Source organism: Mya arenaria, chromosome 9, assembly GCF_026914265.1.
Source record: "Mya arenaria isolate MELC-2E11 chromosome 9, ASM2691426v1".
In the NCBI taxonomy this organism is placed as follows: Eukaryota; Metazoa; Mollusca; class Bivalvia; order Myida; family Myidae; genus Mya; species Mya arenaria.
In genome coordinates, this window is record NC_069130.1 from 76,529,209 (window position 1) to 76,541,927 (window position 12,719).

The following is a 12,719-nucleotide window of genomic DNA, read 5'->3' on the forward strand; positions in this document are numbered from 1 at the left end:
TCATTCCAAGACAAAAAATAGTTGTCAAAAAGGTCAGTGACAGTGCAGCTTTGAAAATCATGCTCAAAGAGCTGTTTTTCATAAGAATGAACTATAACATTTTCATTTCATGCTGGTAAACCTTTGAATTCAGCTTTTTTGAGCTTTTTTGAGTGTTTAAATATCGATTTAAGCTCTTGTGTTGAAGATCACAATTATATGAACAATTTAATATCAACAAGTTTGTTTGAATAAACCCAAAACGTTTTTTAGTTGAATAACGGAGACAAGTGCTTCCTTTGCTGTTACATTTTGGAAATGTTCCAGCTTGTATGAACCCAATATGGTCCAAGGTTTGAATAAAAACAATTGCGTCACAAATTTGTCCTTGACGAAGAATGTTTGGCTATGATGTTTTTATGAAATGTACCTATTGTTGAATGCATCTCAACTTTTGAGCTGTCAAAGCCTTTCAGTATTGTCGCTGTCAATGTCATTGTAGTGCATAAATTTTAATCTTGGTAGTAATTTATGAACCAATCAAGTTATTTAAATGAAACTTGGTACATGTATTAATTACCAGTAGAAATAGTCACATGCATAGCAAGGTCTATTACTCTGGACTTTTTTCAGTGAAATACAACAAACAAGCTTTTGCTCTGAAGCTGCACGCTCTTTATGCATATCAATTAAAGCTTGTGTCAGCTAGTTGACTATACAAATTTCACTTTAAGTAAGTTGGATTTAAAGAACTGTCAAACTGCGTTGGCTCGAAGTCCTAGTGACCGGCTATATAACCTCGAGTGTCAGAAATTTTGAGCCAAGCGGGAATGTTTACTATCAGTAAATATAAATCGGTCCTTAACATCCGGTTTGAGCCAACGAGGAATTCGAGCCAAGCGAGTTCAAGTCAACGGGGTTTGACTGTAGTATCAAAGATGTATGCTTATTTCACTGGATTATCCATGGGTGTATGTCTTAGTGAGAGTAATTGCATAACCCCTGTTTAGAGTCCCTCCCGATACATGTTAGCCAAAATGTTGATTGATTGGTTAATATTTATCCAGTTATTACTATTGACGAATCAAATTGCTTGAATGCACAAACTAGCCAAAACTGTGTATAACTTATCCAGTGTTATACAAATGCCTGATGATGTAATGGTGAGGTTGAGGATTGAACCTATGGCACCTGGATTGAGAGTTAGGTGTTTTACCACTAAACCTCTGATCCACCATATCAAAGGTTACCAAATCTCTATGCTACATTTACACGAGGCGTTAACATGTTGATGGATCATCAATGACTCTGTGAAGTGTTTTCATTGGTTAAAAAGTTAAAGAAATGACACTCTTTCATTGATTGAACTTGACTTTCAATTGAACAGCTTTTGCACACTAATTTGACATCAGTTCTAGCTGTCACAGATGTCACACTCTACAAATAACAGACCCAAAAACTAGCTCCTCTGTTGTATGATCAGATTGTCCTTTTTTGCAAAGAAGAAATAGATGTACTATTATAGGTCCTTGGCCTGCTTCAAGCTGTTCCTGTGTGTTGTCCTGGTGCACTCAATAAAGTGACGGATGTAAGGCAGGAGAAACTCCAGAAACTTGGTTAAGTCCTGCAATGACATTATAGTCGAACATCACTGTGACTTAATCATTTGAAAGACAACCCCGAATTCTTACACTTGCGCTGCAAATCAAGTTTTTCAACAATCCTTGCTATACCAAATACAGATTCTGACGAGCTCAATAAGCTTTTTATCCAGTGAAGGAAAAGCTAGGATATATATATGAGCACTTCTCCAAAGTTTTGAACCAAAGGCGGATCAGGGTGGTGGGGGTGGACAGGCATCCAATGTGCACCCCCCCCCCCCCTTTTAAAAGTAAAAAAAAACAGTGGAGTACCCTTAAACCCCTCTGCTCACACTTAAATTTCTACCAAATAAACTTTGGTTCTTTAGCAGGGCTGCAAGTCAAATTTAGGACACAACCCCACTTATGTCAAATACTGGATCCGCCCCAGTGAACTTGATCATTTTCATTGGTTAAATGTAGATGTTCTTCCTTATGATACCATCTAAACCTGTAAAAGTGCACAAGTTATTGTTTGTTTACTGTCCATACGATTCACAGTGTTGAATAATATTATTGCTCTGCACATTTTTTGTGTAAAATCAAATGCAATAGTACAGTGTTCAGGGTGAGATTGTTTGATAATGGGTGTTCCAGAATGGGTTCAAGATAGTGTAATGATACCTACAGAAATAATTGTATAGTATTAGTAAGTTACTAGCCAACAAGACGATGTTTGTAAGGTGGAAAATTGGCACTTTTTTCTGGGATGTGAAGCTGCGATGCTTTAATCATATACAATATAGGGTGTAGTCTAAATAATCCATGCTTTATAGTAGGGCATGGGTTTTTTCAGGAACAAATACCATGTGCCTAACATGCCCCTAGAAAACAGGTGCGTCAGGTTTCAGAAGTCTTTATGGAAAGAGATCTGCTGGGAGGTTTCTTTGAAAATTGACTATGTTCAAACAGGAAAATACTAATTTTGGATTCCAATTAGCCCCCAACATTTGGCTTTGTTTATCCTAGTAATAACATTAAAACATCATTGTTTTCTTTGATTTTGGGAATCAGACATAGCTAAGTATCTTTTTCCTACATTGGATATTGTTGTTCGGTTTTAATAATGTAATGAAAATCCTGCCCCTGGGCTTTGAACATTCCTTTTCATATAAGTTCTTACATTCATTTTTGTTTGTGTTAGGGTTAAAGCAAAAAAAACACATGATAACCAAAACGTTTTATAATTAAGCCTTAAAAATATCTATAAGATGGAGTTTAGGGGAATGATTAAATTTGGAGGAGATAGGGGAGTGATTTAGTCCAGTCAGCAATTTCAGTTTATTGTACATGAAATAATTAATACAAATTTAACACAAATGTTTATCAACAACTAAAAATTGAAAAACTCCGGTAGTAAAAAAATGTATGGTGGAGGGGCTTTGCCTGGTAAGGCCAGCTGTCATTTTCAAAAAGCTTTTTTAGTCCTACGTGAAAATTCCTTGATCCTTAATTACAGTACTGCTTTGTTGTTGACATGAATTTAATGAAATGTGATAAAATATTCTATTTCAAATTTTCTACAGGAAACATCTAATTTAATTAAACTGAGAAAAGCACTTTAAGCACATTTAAACTTTTTTGCTGTTGTATCTTCATTCATAAGTTTTTTAGAATGGCAAACCTTATTCTAGATGTTATATTTTGCATTAGTAATCAAAAACATGTGTTGTGTACATTTCATCAGACTCCTCACAGTCACGATTCTGGAGATATGATGATAAAATTGGCAGGCTGACTGACTGGATACATATTTGTTGGGCTTATGAGTAAAGCCTAATGGCTTATTATATTTGGCAGCAGATAGGCTGGTGTTTTGTCTAGATGGGGAGACTAGGTGCTGTATGGATAGTTTGAGAAATCACGTGGGTTGGATGGGGGGGGGGCACGGTATTGGGGGGTCCTCTACCTTGGTGCAATTGGTGTCTGTTGGTACTGGTTCGTTTCACATTGTATTTTTGCAGATTCCAGGAGTTGCATCTGTTTTGGTTAAGTAAATAAGAATGGAGGTTTTTCTACTCTTCTTAAATGATATTAACAAAAAAATTACAAAGGTTGGATAATGTGGGTTAAGGATGGAGTCTATTTTTAGGCATTAATATGGGATGAACGCACGGGCATAAGCTTAGCACATGTTGGCCAGAATTTAGGGCACCTGAAATGAGGTCTCCATATTGCAGTGATGCACATTAATTAATGTAGTTTTAGTAACCGTCCACAGAACAAAATTCTTTCATTTTGGATGCTTTTCTAGGTTTTATTTTTATCATGGCTGCATGTTCCTGGCCTGCCAACTTAATTGTTTAGAAAACCAAAATTGAACACTCTGTACTATTACTTTATGTTGATGGAATCAAGGTAACAAAAGCAAAATGTTGAGGAATTCTGATGCACTCAATGATGTTGGGTGCACTGTGTATAATTGCGCAGTTGCACACCTAGTTTAGCCTTGAGGCTGTCACGTTTGGGAGGCGAAAATAAATTCCACTAAAAGAATAATATTTTCGCACCTGGCGGATATTTACAACCAAACTTTCATACCATAGTTTACGCATCAATAACAAGAATTATGACATGCCACTAACACAGCTCGACAACAACCCTCCTCGGACTTGCATATGATATAATAAGCCCAAAAATGCTCCTACATCATGTAATAGTTTGGGTTTCTTTTTCTGCGGCAGGGCTTCCGACTTAATTGTTTTGAAAAAAAAAGAAGCTAAATTTCATAGTGTTCAGCAACGAATGCCTTGCTTATGCCTCTATACTGTTAGCTGGTGTGCAAGCTGGAGCATTTAAATAACTTACTAATACACCATGAAAAGACTAAATGGGAAATTGGCATATCCAAACAGAAGTTTGGGATTGAATAATCTGCTGAATGGATTTTTGGTTGTCAAGAGCTCTTCCAAATGTTGAAACGGGAGCATGCAGGTGATCTTTTTGGCATGAGTCTGAACGCTAATATATATGTATCAGCAGTCATGAAGTTCACAGTAACTTATAACGGCTCATCTATGAACAATAAAATTGACCATTATTATTGACAGTGACAATAATACTTAACACGAGTGGGCATTATTCAGAAGACTTATATATTATATGATCAATATGTTGCCAAAATCAGAGAGTGCAGATTTTTATTGACAACAATATTATCAGTATCCGGATACTATAGAAATATTATCAGAGTACAAATGAATAACATTATTTAGGTAAATGAATCAGCATTTCGAGGCAAGGATTTAATATATTTTTTATTTTATTGAGTATTACATTGTTGCCTATATTATTTGATCGCGGAATGGCGCAGCTTGAATGATGAAGCATCTCCATGTTCCTGGACAGGATTTTAGTTTAGCTTCTAACTGTGAGTCTGTATGTCTTTTCATAATGGTTCATCTTGTACATCTACTGCACTTTTGAGAGATTGGTGTTTTTTACTGATAAAACAGGTCTGTAGATCTTTTGCCATAATCTGTCTCCAATCTACTTAAAGGGAAATCTCATTGAGATTGTGTGTTTGTTTCCACTGATCTTATGAAAGCTTATATATATAGTTTTATACATTTTTTTCACTATTGGATGCGCAAGTTCCATGATCATAGTTGCTGAACAATTTCTTTAAACCAATATTAAATTTATTTTATATAAATTTATTTTAATATCATAATTATTCTATTGATTAAACTTATGCATTGATATAAAAAATAAAATAAAATAACTCATAGGCAGGGGCGTGCCTTGAGCATTTTAAATTACACTCTGACATTTAAGCGAGTTGTCGTTTGGGTTGGTCCAAATATGCGATATGAAAAAAAAACCCCACAAATTCATGCTCTCTGAACGATAACATTGAGTGAAATTTCGACAAACTTAAACTATTAAAACAATCTATACATATGATACCCATTAGCCTTCAATATGTATTGCTGATTTCAAGATTTAAGCACTTGCCATTTTGGCGGAACCAAAATAGATTCGTACTGGAGTAACTGTATGCCTCGGTACGCCGATGATATAAATATGAAAATGAGAGAAAGGAAAAATGTAACTTATGCGTGAGGATCTTGTAATTTCTGGTAAGAACATGTGATCTCCCTTTAAGATTTATACAGTGGAAACTCACTAATCCGGACAAGGTCCGGAATGGGCAAAATATCCGGTTTAGTGAGGATTCCGGTTTAGTGAGGATTTGATATACGGAGTAAGTTTACTCAAAATATTAACTGAGTTAACCTTTAGAGGGAAGTTGAAAATGGAATAAAATGAAAAGGGACAGTTCAATTCTTCGACGTTTAGACGGAGGTTGAGACATGATTAAAGCACATGCAAAAGTGATAAACATAGTTAAACATTTCTGCGTTTTTAAAATCATCTTTTTTTCCAAGTCTTAAAATAAAACAACTCAGGTAAATTAATGTGTGTTAAGTTTGTTTCATAGTTTAATTAACGCACCGCTCTGATTTGATTTAATCATAGAAGTCTTCAGATAAAACAACCCTCCAAAATAATCACTTAATAACCGTTTCTAGTTCTTAATTTTCTGCAACAAACAAATTAATGTTTCAATCAATCAATCAATATTCTTTTCACAAGTTTGATTATCGCGCGGCAGTCAATCCTAAGCGCAATCATCATTATCGATTATCGAGTTAACACAACATCACAGGTGCAATATTTAACGACGCACCGGCTGTCAAAACAAAGTGACACGCGATTCGCGAATTCCTAATACACAAAATCATTTTGACATGTTTGAACAAATATACGTCCGGTTTTGTGAGGTAAAATTACGTTGACATCTAACAAATTTTCTCGATTTTTGGTCCGGTATCCGGAATTCCGGGGTTCCGGTTTTGTAGGGATTTCATTACATTGAAAACAGAAGGGGGAAACTGGGACTCTGAAAAAATTCCAGTATCCCGAGGATTCCGGTTTTGTGGAGATCCGGTTTAGTGAGTTTCCACTGTATTAGGTCAGAAAATTGTGGTAATTTATCATCCAAGTATATTATCATCAACAAGTTGAAAAGTAGGGCAAAATTGGAAACATTTGGTTTACTTCATGTAACATTACATTCATAGCCAAGAAAATCTTGTATAGTTTGTTGTTTTTTTCTTTGATATATGGGTCAAAACTGACATGGTGAGGAATCCTGATTTATCTTCCAGAAACTCCTTCTTGGAGTCTTCAGCCTGTAGGAAAAATTGTAGAATATTTGTGGCTGGAATGGAAATTATCTTGCTGTCAAAATATTGCCTATTTAGATTGCATTATAATTGCTGTCAGGTTTATGTTACAGTTAATGACTGGAAAATTGTTGTGAATAATGATTTGTATTATGAAAAAATGCGGTTATCAATACTAATTTGGTGGTATTTGACATTTTGTTTTATTTATAGTGCCATTTTCTTTTTCTAAGACATTTGTTGAAAATACCTAGGTGATAAGATGTTAGTTGTCTTGTCAATTTAATAATAATATATTATTTTAATTTTTTTTTCTTGGGTAGCAGGACTCAGAACCTTAATTTCCCTCTAGATCTGCAGTCTTGAATCATATCTTAGTCTACTAGACCATGGGAGACCAATGCGCCTGATAAGTTTTATGTTGCAACATACATAACTAGGGATGCCATTTTTTCTTTTTTAGCTGATTTTCTCTTTTTGGCCGCAAAAAATGTAAATAGTGTGACAGGGATACTCCTATTTCATACTAGTTTCCTCTTTTGTAACAAATTTGCATTGGCGTCCCCTGATAAACACAATTTTAAAATTGTCATCGTTGAAATGTCAAAGTTGTCAACATCTCAATTTTTGATGTTATTTTTCTTGTTATTATTTTGGAAACAGTTGTGGGTTGTCGGAATGTTTTTTAAACAAAGTTACCATTTTTGTTAGCGCCTTTGTGCTAGGTAGTTGGGTACTTATAGAAGCTTTTAAAAGGCCTAAATTTAACCAGGACTTCTTTTTGTATGCCTTAATATGACCAAATGAACTCACAAAGCCAACTATGCCCCATTTAAAACAATAGTATAGAGATAAAATTAAAATTATGTTCTAGAACTTTTTTTTTTTTGCTTTTGTGTGACGTTTTAAACCTTTCGAATTCTTGTTATAAAAATACATCGCAAAGAATGTGTCCATATTTGGAGCTGCAATTGTTTTCTGCAGTAATCTTCTCTGAGAAATTTAGCTGGCAGATACTATAAAATTCTGGAAAGATTAAACCCATGGCTTTATAATGACTCATGGGAGCCGTATAAAATATCATAAAATTTCTCTGAAAAAGGGAAGATGCTTTAACACTGTCAGCATATGCAAAAATATGATATGGTGAAGCAATCATGAAATTATTGTTGTTTTTTACTCCAATGTCAAGGATGTATGAGTCTTTAAATGGATGTTAAGACTTGGGTTCTAGGATGTCCTGTCTTCATATTACCCTTAGAGTTGAAAGTGTCTTCATCATGAGGATAAGACAGGTCTTTACAATGAATTGACATTGTTAACAGCATTATTGTTAAATTTAAAAAGAAAACTTTTTTTTATATTTGAATAAAAAGGTACAGCTTAAACAGTTGAAAAATACTGAGGATAACATTTTTAGGGTGTCCATTAAACTTCCAGTGCTGCGTAAAGATTTGAAACTTAAAAATGATGACGTTAACAACATAATTGTTAACTTTAACAAAGTTCTTAACAATGGCCCAATGTATTTGTTATCATCGTTTTCATGTTTATAACAAACATCATGCCTGACTTGTTTTTTTTTATATTTTTTTAAATTTCAGCAACATCTATTCACCATGAACTTTGTTACATTCTTTAAAGAACTATTAAATCCTCTGTGTCTTTGGTTTTGTTACTGTAAGAAACAAATCCACAATTTGCTGTGGTATGTGGTATAGACTCCATGTTACAGAGCAGCTGGTTTGTGGCATATTCCTGTGGTTATACACTGTGTCTGGTCTGTCTGGCTCAGGGCTTATCAGGGTCTGGCTGTGCTCATCAGACTTTTGGCTGCAGTTGTGTGTATCATCATAGTTACGGCTCCTCAAGTATTTTAAGACGCCAGAAGTATTACTTTTTCACAAGGTTTTGGCTCCAATATTAAATAAGTGTTATGCAATTTGTTAAGTTTGAGATATTCTTTGTTAAATTGTATTAAGTTATTTGGCCATGTGTAAACTAATAATAGATCATTTGAAATGTAACATGGTGGTGTGTAGCTTTTTATATTAGACAAAAAAACAACAATTGTTTGTTTAGGGTAACCTTCCCAAAATTTCTAGGTAGGGTAGGCAGGGAATTTTTATTTTTTTTTTTTTTTTTCAAAATCTGAGTTCAGAGTGTTTTCTTGCACATGGCAGTCTTTCCTACATTACTGTCATTGCCTGACTTTGTTTTATCATATAAACAATAATTTTGATTAAAATCTGCATTTATCCGCCCTTCGTAACTCTCTATTCGCTAACAAATAATTTTTTTGCTCAGAAACGGAAAAAAAAATAGTTAGGGTCGGCGCATTTTTATAGGTAGGGTCGGGTTACCCGAAACGGACATATTTTTTTTTAGGCCTTAATAAAATGACTCAGATGTTGAGCTTTTTAGTATTAAAATAAACATGTGGTAATTCACTTTGTACTTTAACATTGATCTACACACACTTTGATGTTTTGTCACTAAATATACGCTGGAAGTTCATTGAAGGGTAATTAATATTCTCGTTTATAGATGGATGGATCTTTTATAGTCCGCTTTGTAGGTGCTATTACTATTGATAAGTATGGTTTTGCACCAGCTTTATGGTATTTTCATGTGAGATGATGTTTTGAATCAAAAACAGCAGTTATCTTGAACTGAATGAACTCATGACCTTCACCTTATTGTTTATAATACATCTCTTATATAAAATGAGCTGCTCAAAACATGTTACTATATTATGATCAATTGACATGATGGAAAAACATGTTTTTGTGTTTATGAAATCTGCATTATTATCAAGATCCTGTTTTTTGGCTCACGATGGCTTTTTTTCAAGGGCAAACTTAAGATAGGAAAATGGTTTTGATTTTAATATGATGAGTCATCTTGTTATTCTGATGTTTTACAAATGTCACAAGTTGCTGATTTCTTCAACTATGATATTTTACCAACTGACTCAGAATTGGTATCTGCTATAATTAGTAGTGTAAGTTGTCATAGCCCAAACTGTTACTATGAAAACATGATAATTATTATGTTTGCAAACCTTTTTGAAAACATGTTTTATTCATTATTTCATTGAAAGTATGCGGTGCATTTTTTTCTGCAAACAGCTATTAAAACATGTTCAACAATTTGTTTTAAAGCTTAAAAAACTTTGTCAAAGAATCAAAAGTATTGAAGATTGAAGATTTCCTACTGTTTATCTGTGTGACAGGTTATAGTATGTCTTTCATTATTTTCGCTTAAGGCTAAACTGTCTCCATTTTACAGGTATGAGCCCAACTATGCCCCAAATGTGTCCCTGGCACCTGTACAGAAATGTAAGGGCGAGGATGACGAGGAAGACACGCTCGAGCCCGAGTCAGAGAAGAAGCCAGGGAGCCCAGCTCATGTGGACCCAGTAGAGCCCGGGCCATCAAAGCCGTACCGGGAGTGGGACCTGTCTGAGAGTGATGACTCCTCTGTAGGCCAATCATCGCCCTCACATGGTAAGTGTACAGGAAATGGCAGCCAGTATTTATTCATAAGAATTCATTTTGTTTTATTTGAAAGAAATTTTATGCGGATACCAGTCAAATATGTTTCCTGTGTAAAAAACACAGAGGGCAATTTTATATCCGGTGCATTTTTCTAATTCAACTTTGATGGAATTTAAAGATCAAAGTAACATTACAGCCTTGATATCATCTTGCCATGAACGCTTAAGCTTAACATAAGGGCAAAACTGAAGTGATGGTTATCATGCATCATGTCCGGGGGTTTACCGAGACAGCCGAGTAATGGGCCGTTTACCTTTCATGTGGCCGGGTGAATGGTTTTGTGTATGCGCCAAAAATAGGGGGGTCCCTGGGGTACGAGGGCCTTTGGCTGGGATTTCTCCAGCAGTTTGGCTCCGCAGGGCGGGGATTTTTCCCAGGCTTGGCTGGACTGAAAGTCAAAGTCCCCGCTATTACAATTGACTGGTGCATAACCATATTGGAAACCATTTAATCTATTCCAGGATACTTCTTAAAGACACAATATCTATATGTTATATTAATTCACTATACCTGTCTTTCTTAGGGGAAGACTCCCGACTTTCGCCAACAACTGAAAACCAGCGGGCCCTTGAAATCGAACTGGAAATGATTCGTCAGGCGCTCGATGGAAAAATTGGCAATGAAAAAGAGGAAAAAGACCGATTTCTGCACGAGTTTTGTAAACTGCGTGCAAAACACCAAGAACTCCTCAATAGAAATATCCAAGCTCGCAGAAATTTGAAACAGGTTCCATTATTTATGATTACTTCACTGTGCTATTTGATTACGGTTGGACAGTAATTGATAATTTGGTGTAATAATGTGTGAGTAATTTTGTCTCGCAAAAGTGTAACGTGGCATGGATTGATTGCTCACTCAAAAATGCCTGTCTGTCTTATTTAGGAAATCTTTTGAAAAAAAGTTCTTGTCATAAACAATGGCATTGTAGATCCACAAAAATAAAGCGTCTCGGTTGCTAGATTATTGCGTATTGCATTTGCAAAGGGAGATGATCCGTGGCATGCCACAGTAAACCTGAATGTATTGGTTGGATTACTTACAAAGTAAATGTTTTTGCATATTGCTAAATATGCAAAAATACAAAATTTGTTAGGGCAATTTCTAGAAGAAATAAAGGAAAAATAATCATGAATTTTATAATGTTACTTATTTTGCAAAGCGCTAGATTTTCTACTTGTTTCTCACTTTTTGGTCTTAATAGCTCCCTTTGAATTGAAAGGTTAAAGAAAATATCCTTGTAATTCAAAAATTTAAAAAAAGGTAAACAAAGTTACAATTCTTGAAATTTAACAGACTGTTTCGAATGGAAGAATTTTGATGTGGTAGGTAACATTGGTGATTAAATGAGCAATGTACCGTAGACTGTCTTCCTAATAAGATTTTGAAAACTTCAAGTATTCATCATCTACTTTACATTCTTAGGAACTGGCGAGTGCTAAAGCGAACACCAAGGAGCGCCTACTTGAAGTCCACGAGCGAAACCATGCTGTTGAACTGGAACTAACTAAGGTGCGCCGGGAGTCCGAGTGTCGTCTCAAAGAAGTTCAGGATGAGAATTCCAAGCTTCTCAATGACGTCAAGCTTCTACAGGATCGAGATGACATTGGGGTAGGTAGATGCTTGTTGTTTGCAATGCTAGATCAATCAGGGTTAGGGTAGAGGATCATTCCCATGGTGAGAAAGGACGGAGGCTTAAAATAATGAATTTTGATTTCAGGTGAAAAAAAGGTGCGAGTGGTCTACTCGTTTATATGCTTTGTTCTCACGCAAGAAATTGTGTATTTGAGCTCAACCAATAACACATCATCTTGGGCTCTCTTAAAGGCTATCATATCTGGTTCGACATGACAATCTTACCCAGGAGTGTGCTTCATGTATCAATGAGCATACACTAAACTAAATGAGCAAGGCTAAGTGTCTGAGTAATATCAAAATTATGCCCCTTGCATAAAAGAATATTGAGCTTGAGAAAAACAAATTCTTTTTTTGCCAGTCTAGACCATCATTTGCATACAGGGAAGTTTTTTGGAACAAAACACAATTGAGAGAATGTAGCATTGCATGTTTTTATTAAATACAAAAAATAAATAATTCATTTCCATGATTAGTTTTTGTCCAATGTAGAAGATAAATCACATTATAGAGGAGAGAGTTACGTAATGATGATTTGATTAAATGAACTGTGCTCTAAAAACATGTGACATTTTCCTTTAAGGCAATTTAAGTTTCAAGAAAAAAGGTCGAGGTATCTAGGCTGTGGCATGGTGAAAAAAAGCTTGTCCATAACATGACGACTCATATTCAGTGCTTGGTACACAAGTTGTCAGAGTCAATATGCATATTTACAG

General features: G+C 35.1%; 1 protein-coding gene across 1 annotated transcript in view; it reads left to right on the forward strand.

The window, feature by feature from the left end:
* LOC128246634 (ski oncogene-like) overlaps positions 1-12,719 on the forward strand; it is a 51,324-nt gene that overhangs the window by 24,242 nt on the left and 14,363 nt on the right. Inside the window, exons 4-6 of the mRNA XM_052964931.1 lie at positions 10,103-10,320; positions 10,895-11,097; positions 11,794-11,979. Coding sequence (XP_052820891.1) covers positions 10,103-10,320; positions 10,895-11,097; positions 11,794-11,979 — 607 coding nt within the window. The remainder of the gene's footprint in view (positions 1-10,102; positions 10,321-10,894; positions 11,098-11,793; positions 11,980-12,719) is intronic.